Source organism: Accipiter gentilis, chromosome 16, assembly GCF_929443795.1.
Source record: "Accipiter gentilis chromosome 16, bAccGen1.1, whole genome shotgun sequence".
In the NCBI taxonomy this organism is placed as follows: Eukaryota; Metazoa; Chordata; class Aves; order Accipitriformes; family Accipitridae; genus Astur; species Astur gentilis.
The window spans coordinates 27083621-27099152 of record NC_064895.1 but is presented as its reverse complement, the minus strand read 5'-3'; the positions used below and the strand labels follow the sequence as shown (position 1 = coordinate 27099152).

The 15532-nt window shown below is 53.3% G+C and overlaps 1 protein-coding gene across 4 annotated transcripts; it reads left to right on the top strand.

Annotated features, from left to right (window-relative positions):
• The first annotated feature begins 671 nt into the window (after positions 1 to 671).
• MCM3 (minichromosome maintenance complex component 3) lies at positions 672 to 15293 on the top strand. 4 transcript variants are annotated; one of them, XR_007508326.1, is made up of 20 exons: positions 672 to 815; positions 1170 to 1365; positions 4857 to 4990; positions 5250 to 5362; positions 5859 to 6067; positions 6364 to 6494; positions 7181 to 7419; positions 7807 to 7915; positions 8623 to 8776; positions 9331 to 9462; positions 9910 to 10118; positions 10651 to 10825; positions 10992 to 11118; positions 11448 to 11598; positions 11746 to 11886; positions 12099 to 12205; positions 13190 to 13272; positions 13616 to 13691; positions 13931 to 14275; positions 14378 to 15293. XR_007508326.1 is itself a non-coding variant. In XM_049818776.1 (19 exons), the coding sequence occupies exons 3-19, from the start codon at positions 4910 to 4912 to the stop codon at positions 14127 to 14129; spliced, it is 2436 nt and encodes an 811-aa protein (XP_049674733.1). In that variant the 5' UTR covers positions 672 to 815; positions 1170 to 1365; positions 4857 to 4909; the 3' UTR covers positions 14130 to 15293. The 4 variants fall into 4 exon arrangements, 3 of the variants coding, with proteins under 3 accessions (XP_049674733.1, XP_049674734.1, XP_049674735.1); XM_049818776.1 differs by having other exon boundaries at positions 13931 to 15293; XM_049818777.1 differs by lacking the exon at positions 672 to 815 and having other exon boundaries at positions 830 to 1365; positions 13931 to 15293.
• Positions 15294 to 15532: the final 239 nt, after the last annotated feature.

Sequence of the window (15532 nt, the reverse complement as noted above, 5' to 3'; positions counted from 1 at the left end):
CAGCTTTGCAGTAAAGACAACGGAGATATCTGAATGGGATACAGAAAGCAGGCCAAGTCACCTTTTCCCTGTATTTGCCTGTGATAAAGAATATTGACTTGTTGTTGTCATAACTGGGTAAAAGAGGCTTTTTCTGTACCATGCATTGCTGTCTATTGAACTGCTTTCCACTGGACAAGAATGGATGCTCATGGTTTGGCAAGTTTTAGAAAAGATTGTGCAGATGCGTAATACTAAGGGTGGTAAAAAAAATGTCAGTTTTGGAGAGGATCTATAAACCTTCTTGCTTCAAAACAAAATCTCCAGCTAACAGGGCTCAGGAGGGAAGTTTCTTTGTGATCCATAACTATTTTGCAGGGGTTTCTTTTATCTTCTTCTGTAATAAGACACACTGGTGAGTTTCAAGGTGCTGGGTTTGTGCAATTGTTTTGAATCCTGCTTGCTTATTATTTCTAATCATTCAGAAAAAACCCAGCCCTAAAAGCTCTGGGTTACCAAGACCAGCCCCTGCAATCAGAGAGAAGCGCTTGATAAAGTTATTTTTGCCATCTCCAGTTGCTCCTCCCATGTTGCACAAGGGGCGTGTGGCAATTTGGGGTCAGGACTTCCCTGCCTCTTCGCGGTTTGCGTGGAGCAGAGAGCCCGTTGTGACAGTCAGATGATGATTGCTAATGTGGGTTACAAGAATTGCTGCAGCTTCCCATCTGCCAAAGCTGGACATCACTTGCTGAAGTGACCAGTGGGTCCTGCCCCGTGGCTGAAAGCAGATCCCAGAGATCCCGATACAGAGGTGATGATGCTTTGCATACAGATGGGTGAGTTCCAGGCAGGGAGGTGGAGAAAATCGGGGAGAGGGTGAAAAAGAGAAGGAACCAGCTGTCACTGTCTTTACTAACAGCCAGAACCCATGAGAGCAGATGAGCAGACCAAAATAGCAACACCAGACCTCAGGCGATCTATATCTGGGCCCTTCGGACTTCCCTGGAAACGTGGTCGGGTCGCCACATTACGCAGACACGCTCTCATCTGTGCTCTCCAGAGCGTTGTTAGTTGAGCCACTCCTCTGGTTTTGTTTGCTGGGGGAATTCATTTTTTGTTGTGCCTGGAGGCACGGCCTGCGTGGGTTTGTTTCGGTTTTTTATTAATTGCTTTATTTTTCTTCTGCACAGTAGGAGAAGAGAATGAATCTCCTGTGGGATCTGGGGTAGCGGTGCATCAGAAGCAGGACCTCAACAAGATTTTAGGCTCCCAGCGCCGTGCTAAGACCATGCTACCAGCATCTGGGAGGAAAAGCAGACACATATGTGCTGGGCTCCTACTCTGGGAAGCGAGAAGGTGGCTACAATCCAGCCTAACATGCTGAAGGTCAGAGTCTTAACTTCTTACCCACTTTACCATGCTTTCCTGGTGAGATAACAGCAGGTCCCCGTGCATTTAAGTAAAGAAATTCCATTCATATGCATTGAGAGTTGTTTTCCGTGTTTTTCTTCTCTGCAGTTAGAAAAAATAAGAGATAGATCAGTTTAAAGATTTACCAGAGTGCGTGGGAATAGCAAATACTTCAAGAAAATTATATCAGAAATGCCTGAGCTGGGTGCAGATGCCATCGGGTGAAATTCTCCAGCCTATATTAGGGAAAAGGTCAGATTGGAGGAAGGGTTCCTTCAGCATTAAATTATATGTCTTCCACATGTGGTCCTGAAGTGGTGAGAGTCAGGACAACTCTCCTCTTGCGAGAGTGAATTCCCTGGCTGGGGTTCAGCTCCTAGCTGCAGGAGACGCCAGCAAGGACAAACCCCTTTTATCCCTTGGAAAACTTAAAATTTACGCTGACAAAAGCATCTTGTAGGTGATCGTGCTTTTCCACATCGTTTCAATTATAAAAAGTGATATTTTTTTTAATTCGAAACATTTCATTGCATGTTATTATCCTTCCATTTTATTACAAATATATTTGAAACCTCAACTCCAGTGTGTCGCTTGGTGATAAGGTGACACTGCATTGAATTTGGGGTATTCTTCCCCCATTTTTGGAGCTGTGAAGGAGCCACAAGCCTCTCCTCTGCCCTCCATGGGTGAGACAAGGTTGCTCAGCATACTGAAGAGCTAATAGATGGCAACTTGAAAACTGAATTGTGGCTTGAAAATTGACTTTTAGTTGAACTAAGGGGAAAAAAACCCCAAGAGTCTGGGAGGGATCACAGGGTACCCATAAAGGGATCTCTGAAATCAAGTGCACATGCGGATGCCTACCCGCAGAGATGTGAGGAAGGGAGGAGAAAATGCACCCTGTGAACAGTCAGGGTGTTCTGGGCAGCACCCCTCGTGTGCAATTCATCCATGGAAATTACTCCTGCATCCACCCCTGATTCTTCTATTTCTCTGCGAGCTCTGTAGCCCCGGCCCTCCCTGTATTTAGGTGCTCAATTCCTATTTTTTCCCGTGGATGGAAGGTGCTAAATGTCTCTGTGAGCCTGTGCTGCACCCTCCACCCCGTATCGCTGGGATGTGGCAGGGAGGTGAATCCCTGGAAATCTTGTGCAGCATCCTAGGGAGTCCTAAAAGGGAAGGCGTCTGTTATCCTGGCGTTCTTCTCCATCTCTCCTCATCCCTTTGTCCTCCCTGGCCTGACCTGCTCCAATTAATTATTCAGGCAAGAGCCACAGCACGGCAGCAGTTGCTATAGGGCGCTGTCATGAATAACAAGAGGCGGCTATTTTTATCCCTAACTCTTATTACTTTGCGGTCAGGAGCGATGGGTCCCTGCCAGCTCTCTTCACACAGAGCTCGCTGACTTTGGCAGGAGGAATGCCACAGCGATTTACGTCTTTATGGGCTGGGATTCATTTTGACCGCCTAAATGTAGGTGAAATCTATGTGTGATCTAGATATAGGTGTCTGAATCCCACCCTGGTACCCCTGTGTGCACTGCCAGCTGTACTCATGGGTTGCTTTGCATCGGTATTTTATCTTTTTCATCCATATTTTATCTGTAATAAAGCACGTAGACTGTGTTCATTGCTGGATTTAATAGCCTGTCTACTGCAGAGAGAGAAAAACCATCTCAGAGGTGAAATCTCATGTTGGGTTCTGACAACTTATATAGGATACACTATATTTCCTTTGGGGACTGATTCCCCCAGCCAGTTTATATCCTCACAGCTGACGTGCCCACTTAAATACCTTGCTGTGACCCAGTGAGTGTGGCAGGGGCACACCAAAGGCTTTCTCTGTTCACTCCTCCTCGTGCTGCCTCCACTTATGTCAGCTGCAATGAAAATGAGAAATATCCAGAAAATAATGGGAAGGGGTGGATTTTTAGAGAGTGTGAAGGGAAATCGTTGCTCCTGAGTGTGCAGAGGCAGGGAGGCTGTTCTGGCTGTGGAGAGCAGCTCTGGAGCTAGCAGAACAACTTGGAAGCTTTAAAAAAAAAAAAGGAAAAAAAAGGAAGGAAAACAAGACAAAAGAAAAAAAGGAAAAAAAAAAGAAAAAGGAAAAAAAGAAGAAAATAAAAGAAAGAAAACAGCAACAGAGCACAAGATACATCATTTCTGCTAACCTGCCAAATTTACTGCTCCATCAAATTATACCAGAGGACAGTCCAAATGCCTGAGAAGGAAAATCTGAACTTTGATGCAGAATTACTTGAGAAAATCTCACAGAAGCGGGACAAATACCCAGGACTTGGGCTACATACATCCTAAAGTGGCCACAGCGGTTACCAGCAACATTTCCAATGATTTTAGAGGGGTCTGGTGCAGGCACCCAACCAGTAAATGGGAAACGGGCTGTTTCCTGCTCCTCTTCTGAAACACGAATCGAAGCTGCTCCCTCTGGTGAGATCGGGCAGTGTGAACACTTGTTTTGCACAGCCAAACGGGTGAATATTTACTACTAACCCTGGAAAAACTGCTATAATATCATCCAGGGGACCCAGCCAAGTTTGGATGTCCACTGTGCCTTGCTGATCAAAATAGTTTTGTCTAGCTTTTTAGTCTTTTTCTATTTTTAAACAGAGTTTAAATAAAGATTTTGAAGGGCATACTGAAAATATTTTTTAAGGGGGAGCAGCCAGGTTCCCTGTACGGAGTGGCACCGCTGTCTCTGCTTTCCCGTGACGGATTTCTGCCTGCAGCACCTCTGGGAAGACGCACCCAAAAATCATCCTTTTCGTGGCGAACGCCACGGGACCTCTTGCTTTCGCGTCTTCAGCCCCCCAACTCCTGCACTGGCGCTGGGCCACGTAAAAAACAAAAGCGAGGCCCAACCTCTGTGCTTTGGGACAAAACCACCCGGAAACGGGAGTCCCGAAAATGCAGTGGAAAAAAAAGTTTTGGGGTTTTTTTGGTTGTTTTTCTTTTTAAATAAATGGTATTTTCGGCCGGTTCGTGACTTTCAAGCGCCGGGGCTGGGAGCCGGGCCGGGATCCCGGGGCTGATCCCCCGGGGCTGATCCTCGGGACTGATCCCCCCGTGGATGATCCCCCGGGACCCCCGGCCCGGTTCACCGCAGCCCACGCCGAGCTCAGCGGAGCGCGGGTTCCCGCCCCATCCCCGCTTACGCCCCGCCCCTCCGCGCTCTAATTGGTTGGCGCTGGCGCGCGTCTCGCTCGCCAGCTCTATCGCTGTCCCATTGGCTGGCGCGGGGCGGTGCTGACCAATGAGGTGCGCCGCGGGGCGGGGAGGGAGGAGGAACTCTCGCTGGCTGGCGGGAAAGGCGCCCGGTTTTGGCGCCAAGCGGCAGCGCGGCGGTTCCCGGCGGCGGCGGGGGTCGGGTCCGATCGGGTCGGGTCGGATCGCGGGCGCTGCCGGGGCCGGGTCGGTTCCCCTCGGCTCTTACCGCCTTCCCCCTTGCAGCGGCGGGATCTCCTCGGCTCCCCCCGGCCCGGTCTCCCCCAGCGGCCGGCAGTATGGCGGCGCCGGCGGGCGGGCTGGAGGACGCGGAGCTGCGGGAGGCCCAGCGCGACTATCTCGATTTTCTGGACGATGAGGTGAGGCCGGGAGCGGGGCTGCGCTGGGAGATGTGGGTGCTAAATCCTCCCCCCCCCCACCCATCCAGGCACCCGGAGGGTTGGGGAGCACCCGGTCCCTGCTCCCCCCCTCGCCCCTTCCCGCTCGGTCGGTGGGGCTAAAGGGAGTCGAGCTCTGCAGGAATCAGCTCCAGGGGTGGGGGAATGTCTCAGACAAGCGATCATGCAAAGTGAGTTGTTTTTTTTGGGGGTGTTTTCCCCCCACCACCCTTTTTTGCAGGAAGATCAAGGGATTTACCACGGTAAAGTCCGGGACATGATCAGTGACAACCAGTATCGCCTCCTCGTCAGCATCAATGACCTGCGGCGGAAGAACGAGAAGAGAGCCAACCGGTTGGTGTGGGGCACCGGGGTTCGCCTTTGGCACCTTGCCCTTGGTGGGATTTCAGAGGTCCAGCCCTGGTTTTGCAGGTCCTTTGGGACAAGGACGGGCCAGACTTTGTCCTGTGCAGCAGGTGGACCTGCTCTCTCCCCCCCCACGACACCCATCCCTTCCAAGCTTGCCCGTGATTAGGCAAAAAACCTTTTGCAGCAAGCTGGGCTTAATCGCACGATAGAAATCATCCCCTTTTTTTAGGGTGCTCGGGGATGTTTTGGACCAGGCTTGCCAATCTGCTCAGGGACATGTGAGGTTTTTGAGATGTCGTTCGGTTTGTTCAGCTCTTGGCTGTTGGTGGCAGTGGACCTGACACAGAGCTATGGTGGCCTTTGGGTTTTTTCACCTCTCGCTCCTAGTAACCTCATGGAGCGCATGGAGGCATGGGAAAAGTGTTGAGGAGGAAAGCAGAAGGGGCTGGTGTGTCTGCATCGTTACCTCCCGCTGTTGCAGGCTCTTGAGCAACGCCTTTGAGGAGCTGATCGCCTTCCAGCGCGCCCTGAAGGATTTCGTTGCCTCCGTCGATGCCACCTATGCCAAGCAGTACGAGGACTTCTACATCGGGCTGGAGGGCAGCTTCGGCTCCAAGCACGTGTCACCTCGGACGCTGACGGCCTGTTTCCTCAGCTGCATTGTCTGCGTGGAGGGCATCGTGACAAAATGTGAGACTGGGGGAAAACCCAGGGGCTTCGGGAGTGGTGGGCCCACGCGTTTGCTGCGGAGGGGCTGGAGTCCACCGGGAGCCATGGTACGTCCTGGCAACCTGGGCAAAGGGAATGGGGGGCTTAGCAGAAGGTCTTGAGTGTTGGGATGGGCTTTGAGCTCAGCAAATCCTGGCTGTGGTTGACAGTGGGTTGTGTCCCAAGTGCAGTTTAGCGGTGGAGACCTTGTCAGGGACTGTGTGCTGACAGAGGAGTGGGACATCCCTGCCCCTAACTCCTCTTTCTTCCAATCTCAGGCTCTCTGGTTCGTCCAAAGATTGTCCGGAGCGTCCATTATTGCCCAGCTACCAAGAAGACTATTGAGCGCCGATACACAGACCTGACGTCCCTGGATGCTTTCCCATCCACCTCCGTCTACCCTACAAAGGTGAGGTGAAGTAGCCTTGAGGGAGGGAAGCATCAGCAGGTTCCTCTGGGGAGAACGTGCCAGCTCTGAGCCCGGGACTCAAATCCCTGCGCATCCCTTCTCCCTCTGCCAACATAGCCCATGGAGTAGGAGGAAGACACATCACATGTGTGAAAGTCCCAGAGAGCTACTAGGAACACGTGAAGAAATTCTCTGTTGGACACAAGGCCACCAGACCCGCTAGTTCAGATGTTAGTTATGATCTTGGTTCTGCTGCAGCATGGTTTCTTGCGGGGGTTGTCAGCCAGTCTTCTTGTTCCTGGGACCCAGGTCAACGTGGGCATGCCTGTGCTGTCCTGGAGGGTGTATGCACCCTTGGGTAGAGGGTTAGCCCTGTATTTGGGAAGGTCGACCTGAGCTTTGTCCCCACTGCACGCAGCTTGGTGGTGTGTCACCACTGCCTGCAGAAGGGACAGGGCTTGGAGAGACCTAATGTACCAGCAGTGATGGTGTTGGCAGCTTTAGACTGGGGGGGCTGTGGAGCTGGTGAACCCCAGCCTCCGGCAGTCCTGATAAAGCAAGCCTTTCCAGCAGTCTTGTTCATGTTGGGTGATGCAGCCTGTCTTCCCACTGCTCAGCTGACCCACCGCTTCTTCCTGTGCGCCTGAAAAACGGTTCTAGTCTTTTTATTGGGGTTCTTCCTCTAGGACGAAGAGAATAACCCCCTGGAGACAGAGTTTGGCCTCTCAGTCTACAAGGACCATCAGACCATCACCATCCAGGAGATGCCCGAGAAGGCACCAGCAGGGCAGCTGCCACGCTCAGTGGATGTCATTCTGGATGATGACCTGGTGGACAAGGTGAAGCCTGGGGACCGCATCCAGGTGGTGGGGACGTACCGCTGCCTGCCGGGAAAGAAAGGCGGTTACACTTCAGGGACTTTCAGGTGAGCCTTCTTTTGTCTTGACTTCAGCCCTCCCACCCTTTTTAGTCGGGTCACGTCTCTGGAAGATGAGATCTAGGACAGACAGGTGGCCATCACAGAGCTGGGTCAAACATGGGCTTAAATCAGTTGGAAGCAGTTTGCACCTTGGTCCTTAGCATCAGTGTGTAGCTGTCGGCCTCGTCTGTGCGCAGAGGGGGTTGGATGCTCTTAAAGATGCTCCGCTGATGGCCCAGTGCAGTCAGATAGAGGGGGCGACAGCTCTCGGAGCTTTCCAGCCCCCTCCAGGGCTTCGCAGAGCAAAGGATGACCCTGTGGAGGTTTCTGCTGTGTTGTTGCTGTGGCTCTGTGGGCTTTGCAGACCTGATCATGGCTGTGTCCCTTCTCCAGGACTATCCTCATTGCCTGCCATGTGAAGCAGATGAGCAAAGATGTCCGGCCTCTCTACTCTGCTGCCGATGTGGCCAAGATCAAGAGATTCAGCAAGAGTCGCTCCAAGGTATTGTAGTCTTACGTCTAGAAGGCAGGCTTGTATCAGAGCATGAGGTTTCAGCTAGAGCTGCTTTAAGGCTTGGCATGTAGCTAAGGAGGTGTCTTGTTTGGTTGCAAGTTACTCTTCAACCCTCTTAGCAACGTTGCTGGATTTTTCCACTCACTTTCTTTGCATTTTCTGCTTAGGCTTTGATCAGGTCCTGGTTTGTTTTTTTTTTTTTTGCTGCTGCTTCTGTACTGCTAGCAGAGTATCCTTCCTGGCAGCTCTGCTGTGCATAGCTGTTGAGACAGAGATCTGTCTGTGTTGTGTGCTGCCAGCTTGTTGCCAGAGAATTTCCTCTGCAGGAGAAACGTCTCCCTCTTTCCTCTTCAAACGCCAAACCAGCATGAGTTATGGAGGTCTGTCCCAGCCTGGTCTTAATACTCAGACCTTTGCTTCGTAGCGTGGAGAGAAGAAAGCCTTGCTCTCACAGGGGCTGCTGCTTCCAGTGCTTGCTTGGGTGACCGTGACAGTCAGGATGGTCTAGGACTTCACAGCCCCATTGAAACAAAACTCTGACAAATGGTCTTCTCCTTTCTAAATAATTTTCATCCATGTGGTTCTGATAGGAATAAGCTCCTTTTTTGTGCTGAAATGGACTTGTGGAGCATTGCATCTTGTTCTTATTAGCTACAGTCCCTCTGATGGGTTGTGCTTTGCCTTTTCTGTCTTAGGATATCTTTGACCAGCTGGCAAGATCCCTTGCTCCCAGCATCCATGGGCACGAGTACATCAAGAAGGCCATTCTCTGCATGCTGCTCGGAGGGGTGGAGAAGGTCTTGGAGAACGGGAGCCGCATCCGAGGAGACATCAACATCTTGCTCATAGGTCTGGAAAGGCTGGGCAGAGGCACCCTCGGTTGGTGTTGTTGGGGGGTGAGATGAAGGAGCATTTCTCTGGACTTAGCTTCATGGAATAAGTGAGGTTAGACGGGACCTCCAGAGGTCCCTGGTCCAAATGTGTGTGCAGGGCAGAGCTAGTGTCGCTGGTAGATCGGGTGGCTTTGGGACTTGTCCACTTCGTTTTGAACATCTCCAGGGATGGGATCCCATGATGTCTCTGGGCCACTGTCCCAGTGTTTGACCACCCTCAAGAAGATTTCTTTTTCTTCCACTGTGCAATTGGGATTTCCTGTGTTCCAAGTTGTCCCCGTTGCCACTGGTCCCGTCACTGTGTGCCTCTCAAAACTCTGACTCCATCTTCTCCACTTCTTCCCATTGGGTCATTAAAGGAAGGCAAGGAGATCATCTGATCACCTTCCTTTCTGAAGGTTGAACAAACCCACTTCTCTGCCCCCTTCTTTTTTCCCCACCGAGGAGCCCCAAACTGGACACATTATCCAGGTGATGTGGGATTACGAAATGCAGCCTTCTCCATTTCAGGAGACCCCTCCGTTGCCAAGTCTCAGCTCCTGCGGTACGTGCTCTGCACCGCGCCCCGCGCCATCCCCACCACCGGCAGAGGCTCCTCCGGCGTCGGCCTGACCGCCGCCGTCACCACGGACCAAGAAACTGGTGAGGAGCAGGCTGGTTCCCAGTGGGAGCTCTCAGATGGATGCTTGGGAGGAACTCTGCAAGATCCAGAGCTGCTGTTTGTTCTGCAGTGACGCTTGTGGGACTTGCTCCATCCAGAAGCTTTGTAGCAATGAGAGTGGTGTTCAGGGGTATTTTCTCCACCTCTGTTAGGTGGTGGTCTTCTCTACTCCTCTTCTACTTGGTGTACCCTACGTGAGGGCTAGCAGCAGCCTGGGTCTTGTCATCTTCCTCATGGGCTTGCTCCTCATCCTAAGTGTCCTCCTCCTGCTGTCAAGTTGGGTAGGAGATGGGCAGCTCTGAGGATGCTGCTGCTCTTTGAGGCTTCTCCTAGCCACAGCGGTGGTACCGCGGTGGAGGGAGGCGGCAGGGCAGGAGATGCGTGGGGCTGCCGAACGGTGATTGACCCTCTTTTTCTCCCCCCCCAAGGCGAACGGCGTCTGGAAGCAGGGGCCATGGTGTTGGCTGACCGGGGGGTGGTGTGCATTGACGAGTTCGACAAGATGTCCGACATCGACCGTACGGCCATCCACGAGGTGATGGAGCAGGGCCGCGTCACCATCGCCAAGGCTGGCATCCATGCCCGCCTCAACTCCCGCTGCAGCGTCCTGGCGGCGGCCAACCCCGTCTATGGCCGGGTGAGTGCTGGCGTCTGCTGGTCCTCTCCGTGGGGAAGGATGCTGGGAGCCGTCTTGGTGGAGGCGGCAGCTGGTAAAACCTAAAAGATCCGCCCCCGCTCAAACCAGTGACTTGGTTCTTGCTGGGACTGGGATCCGTGGGGCGGTGAAGACTTGGTTGGTTTGGTCTCTTGCTGCTCGTGGCCATCCTGGAGGAGAGAGGGGCTCGCGGGGTTTCTTTCTCACCCCAGCTCGGTTCTGCCTGGGTGTCTCGGGGCAGCCCAGTGGACCCTCACCCTGGTAACGAGCCTCAGTCTCGGTGTCTGATCTGGGATCACAAAAAATGTGTTTTCTTTGTAAACAAGAGCTACACCCACCTTCCAGGATGGGGAATAGAGGCCTTATTGCTGCAGCAGGCTGGGTTTAGCGTGGTGTCCAGCTGCCTGGACATCCAGCCTTTAAGACCTGGCCTGAGGAGGTCCTCCCAGCCTCCCTGGCAGCCAAGACTGGCCCGTGAGGGTCTCCTGTAACCCCTTCTATCATCCTCTTGCAGTACGACCAGTACAAGACGCCCATGGAGAACATCGGCCTGCAGGACTCTTTGCTCTCCCGCTTCGACCTGCTCTTCATTGTGCTGGACCAGATGGACCCCGAGCAGGACAGGGAGATCTCGGACCATGTCCTGCGGATGCACCGCTACCGCAACCCCAACGAGCAGGACGGGGACGGTGAGTCGCTTGTAGCTGCAACCTCCTTGCTGCTCAGTCCTGCCCTTCCTTGGCGGGTGGCAGGTTTTTGGTTTCAGCATCCCTGGCTTTGTGGAGGGCTGCTTGTGGTGGCTTTTGGAAGTCGCTCCAGAGGTTAAAAGTCATTTTTCTGTGACCTCCTCTCCAGCCATGCCCCTGGGCAGCGCCGTGGAGATCCTGGCTACGGACGACCCCGACTTTGTGCAGGAGGAGGAACAGGAGCTCCAAGTGTATGAGAAACATGATGACCTCCTGCACGGGCCCAACCGCCGCAAGTGAGTCCTTCATCCCGCTTCCCCTGGAGCTTTCTGGGGGTTTCCAGCACTGTGAGTTGATGAGTTTGGCTCGAATATCCAAGCGGTGGCTGATTGCCAGCGTGAGTGATGGCCCAGACGCTCCACGAGGAGGTACGTGGGTGGGATACCAAGGGAGCCTTGCTCTGGGCTTGATCTCTGAAGCCGGGCAGGTGGAGAACATCTCCTGCAGCTGAATTCCCCACGTGCCTGGATGCCCACAAAGGGTAAAAAGGGGGAAGCCCACTTCTGCAAACGCTCTTTGCCCGTCCCCGCCTTGGAGAACACGGGTGTGCATGCGTTACCTGCAGGGAGAAGATCGTCAGCATGGAGTTCATGAGGAAGTACATCCACGTAGCAAAGATGATTAAGCCCGTCTTGACCCAGGAGTCGGCGAGCTACATAGCGGAGGAGTACTCCCGCCTGCGCAGCCAGAGCCAGATGAACTCGGACATTGCCAGGGTGAGCCCCAGGAGCAGCTCCCTCTCAGGCCAGGAGGAGGGAAACTGAGGCACAGGCTCCCCTCTTCCCTTACGGGTGTTTTCCACCCTTGGTGGGATGTCCCGGTGGGAGTCAGCTTTGCAGAACCACCTCTCTGTTCCCCACCAGACCTCCCCTGTCACAGCCCGTACCCTGGAGACCCTGATCCGCCTCTCCACAGCCCACGCCAAGGCCAGGATGAACAAGACCGTCGATCTGCAGGATGCCGAGGCGGCTTTGGAGCTGGTGCAGTTCGCCTACTTCAAAAAGGTGGGGGGAAAGGTGTCCCCCGGTGCTCAGGGGGTTCCTAAAGCTGTCAGCAGAAAGGGTGGGTTTGGTGCAGGCTGGGCACCCTGGGCTTCTGGTGGGTCCTTTCCTGGCGATAGTGTGGGATGAGGCTGCTGCGGTGGGATCTTGGATGGTCCCCTAAAAGCAGCTTGAGTGGAAAAGGGAGCCGAGTCCATCCTGTCTTTGCCACACAGGTGCTGGAGAAGGAGAAGAAGCGCAGAAAGCAGGCGGAGGACGACTCGGAGACCGAGAAGGAGGAGGAGGAGGAGTCGCAGCCCAAGGAGGAGCGCAGGACGAGGAGGTAGGAGCCGGATCAAGGGAGGGGGGGATGTCACGCAAGGGGCACCAGCCTCTTCTGAGGTCGCAAGAGGCAGTGCTGGCCTTGGGGAGATCCTCCACGTTTTGCTCGACCTAGTGGATTGTCCCCCCCCAGTTTGTAATAGAGGGACGTAGTTATTTCATGGATAAGGAACTGGCTGGATGGCCATGTCCAAAGAGTTGCAGTCAATGACCCAATGTCCAAATGGAGATCAGGAATGAGTGGTGTCCCTCAGGGGTCCGTGCTGGGACCGCTACTATTTAATACCTCTGCAAACCTCATGAAGTTCAACAAGGCCAAGTGCGAGGTCCTGCACCTGGGTTGGGGTGACACCCGGTATCAACACATGCTGGGGGATGAAGGGATTTGAGAGCAGCCCTGTGGAGAAGGGCTTGGGGGTACTGGGGATGAAAAACTGGATGTGAGCTGGCTATGTGTGCTTGCAGCCCAGAAAGTTAATCGTATCCCAGGCTGCATCAAAAGAAGCGTGACCAGCAGGTCAAGGGAGGGGATTCCCTCCCGCTGGTGAGACCCCACCTGGAGGGTAGATTTAGGTTGGACATAAGGAAAAAAATATTTTATGATGAGGGTGGTGAGGCACTGGAACAGGTTGCCCAGAGAAGTTGTGGCTGCCCCATCCCTGGCAGTGTCCAAGGTCAGGTTGGATGGAGCTTGGAGCAACCTGGTCTAGTGGAAGGTGTCCCTGCCCGTGGCAGGGGGTTGGAACTAGATGGTCTTTGAAGGTTCCTTCCAACCCAAACCCTTTTGTGATCCTATGACAGCCACAACCCTCGGGGCTGGTACCAGTGCGGGTCCTGTGGTTTTGTGGCCAGAGGATGGCTTACCTGTGAGCCGCAGGGATCCTGTGTGGTCCTCGCCAGACATCTCCAGGAGCTCGGGGCAGGGGGGTCCTGAGATCTGCAGTTCAGCTGGAGCAGGGGTGACCTCTTCTTCCCCCCTGTCCAGGAGAAAGAAGGCACGCACAGGAGGCGAGGGGGATTCCTACGACCCGTACGACTTCAGTGACGCCGAGGAGGAGATGCCGGAGGGTGAGTCTCCAGGGTTTTGCCGGCTCCTGAGGGTGCTGCTGCCTTCTGCCCTGGTGGGTCTGTGTACCTGGGGAGCTGTGATGCCTTGGGGTCACTTGGGGTCCCTGGTGTGGTACCATCGAGCCCCACAAATCAAGATGAATTTTTTTTGGAAACCCTTTGTGGCCGTGATTTTTTAATTTTTTTTTTTTTTTTTTCCTCTCCTCTTCCAAAACTGCTGCAGAAATAACAACGCTGGGAGGGAGGGAGTTTGGCATTGCCTACCCCATCCTAGGGCCAAGTGCTTTTGCTCTCTGGGTGCTTGGACACCAGGCAGGTTGAAGGTAACTTTTTTCTCCTCCAGTCCAGGCACACACTCCCAAGGCGCCCGAAGCCTCGGCTGCTGACGAAGCGAAGAAGCCGGAGTTGGCAGAGCCGAGGTGAGTGGGGGCTGGAGAAGGAGTCTGTCCCTGCGTGTCCCACCCCACCCTGGTGGGTCCAAGCTGTTGTCCGATGCTGGAGATGCATCTGTGGTGGGTGCTCTCGGCTCCGGTTTCGGCTTTCCTGCTGGATGCCGCTTCTGGAACGGGGAAGGGCTGGGGAATACTGGGCTGGGAAGGAAGGCAAAGGACTTGCGTGTGGTCTCTGAGGGGGATTACTTCTCGCCTTGCCTGACCAGGTTGAAAGCATTCAAGGCTGCTCTCCTGGAGGTCTTCAAAACTTCCCATGCCCAGTCCGTGGGTCTGAAGAACGTGATGGAGTCCATCAACCGAGACAACCCTGAGCCCTTCTCGCTGGCTGAAGTGAAGGTGGCGCTGGCCCACATGCAAGATGACAACCAGATCATGGTGTCCGATGACATTATCTTCTTAATCTGAGCCTCTGGGTGGAAGAGTCCAAGTTCTCGTGGACTCTCAGGCTGGAGACTCTTTGTGTTTGCCTTCAGCTCTCTCCTGAACACTTCATCTGGCCGAGCTGGACTTTGGGGAGCTCAAGTCTGTGCACTTTACAGTCCTTCCTTGCTGTGCATTGCTGGAGCAAGCTGTGAGCTCTGGAAGCTCTCTTAGTTTTACTGTCTTCAAACTGGAGTATTTGGGAAGAGATTTGCGTCTGCGAGGAGCCAAAGAGGAAAAACTTTGGTGCACATTATCAGTGTTCTCAATGTATTGTTTTTAGCTTTGGTAGTAATAGTTCCAGCCTTTGAATAAAAAAATCTGGATTTAGGAATCCAACATTCAGTAGCAGTGGTGGTAAGAAGCAGTATGAGAGCTCCGCTAGTATAGTGAAGCTTTTATTTTTCCCCTTTTTCCCCAATTGCATAGCCTAGATCTGCTTGGCTCACAAGTAAAGATGCCTAATGCCTGTCCTGTTGGCTGTGAACAGCCTCTTCCCCCACTGATTTCCCACCCATCTTGTGGAGGAGGATTTCTGGTGACACAGGGGCAAGTATAGTCTGACCTGCTCCAGCGCCAATGGCTCAGCTTGATAACTAGATTTTGAAGCCCTGCTGGGAATTTTGGATGCTCAGAGCTGCCCAGGGGACGTGTCCCTAGCACACGAGGGTTTGGTTTCCAGCTGCTCCTGCCTTTTTCGGTCTGGGACTGCGCTTGTATGAATATAACGGGACCACCACAAATGGGAGGAAACCTTCTGTAGCAAAGAAAGGTCAAAGCTGGGGGGACCTGGGATCCTGCATCCCCTCTACGTCCTCCCAGCTGAGCCGCTGCAAATCTTCCTGTGTCCTAGGGAAGGTAACCACAAGCTACTGAGATTGTAGAAGCCCTCCCCTGCCCTTGGGGGATTTGTTGAACCACCTTGCTTTCTGGGAATACATAGGTGACCACTTCTTGGAGAAAGGCTGTTCCTAGAAACCAGCAAGCTCCCACTGTTTGCGATGGTTTTCGAGAAAAGCTGAATGTGTAGTCAGACCAGGCTCGGCTGCTCGTGATGCCAGGGCTGCTGAAGGTTTGGGATTTTTTTTTTTTTTTTTTTTTTCATTTTCAGTCTTGGCAAATTTGAGGTTAAACTTTGGAGAAGACCCTGAGCAGCACTGGCTGTTTGCTGTTGTCCCTGCCCATCTCCGGGCACCTGCACAATTCATGTGCCTTTGTTTCTAGATGCCATAAATACCGATTTGAATAATAAAAATATCTAGATAGCGTTTCCCCCGTGACTTGCTGCTTACTTGGGTTTAAACTCTTCCCACTTCTGGGGCTGCAACCCTGCAGTCCCCAGTGCTGTGGTGGAAAACCTTCGGGCAGCTGCCTTTGCCTTGGGGGAC

What these genes read in the sequence shown, in the direction of transcription:
- MCM3 (XM_049818776.1), top strand. Translation starts at nt 4,910, where the DNA reads ATGGCGGCGCCGGCGGGCGGGCTGGAGGACGCGGAGCTGCGGGAGGCC. An exon ending in AACGAGAAGAGAGCCAACCG is followed by an intron (nt 5,363 to 5,858) that starts GTTGGTGTGGGG and finishes CCGCTGTTGCAG; the next exon opens with GCTCTTGAGCAACGCCTTTG. An exon ending in AGTTCGCCTACTTCAAAAAG is followed by an intron (nt 11,887 to 12,098) that starts GTGGGGGGAAAG and finishes TTTGCCACACAG; the next exon opens with GTGCTGGAGAAGGAGAAGAA.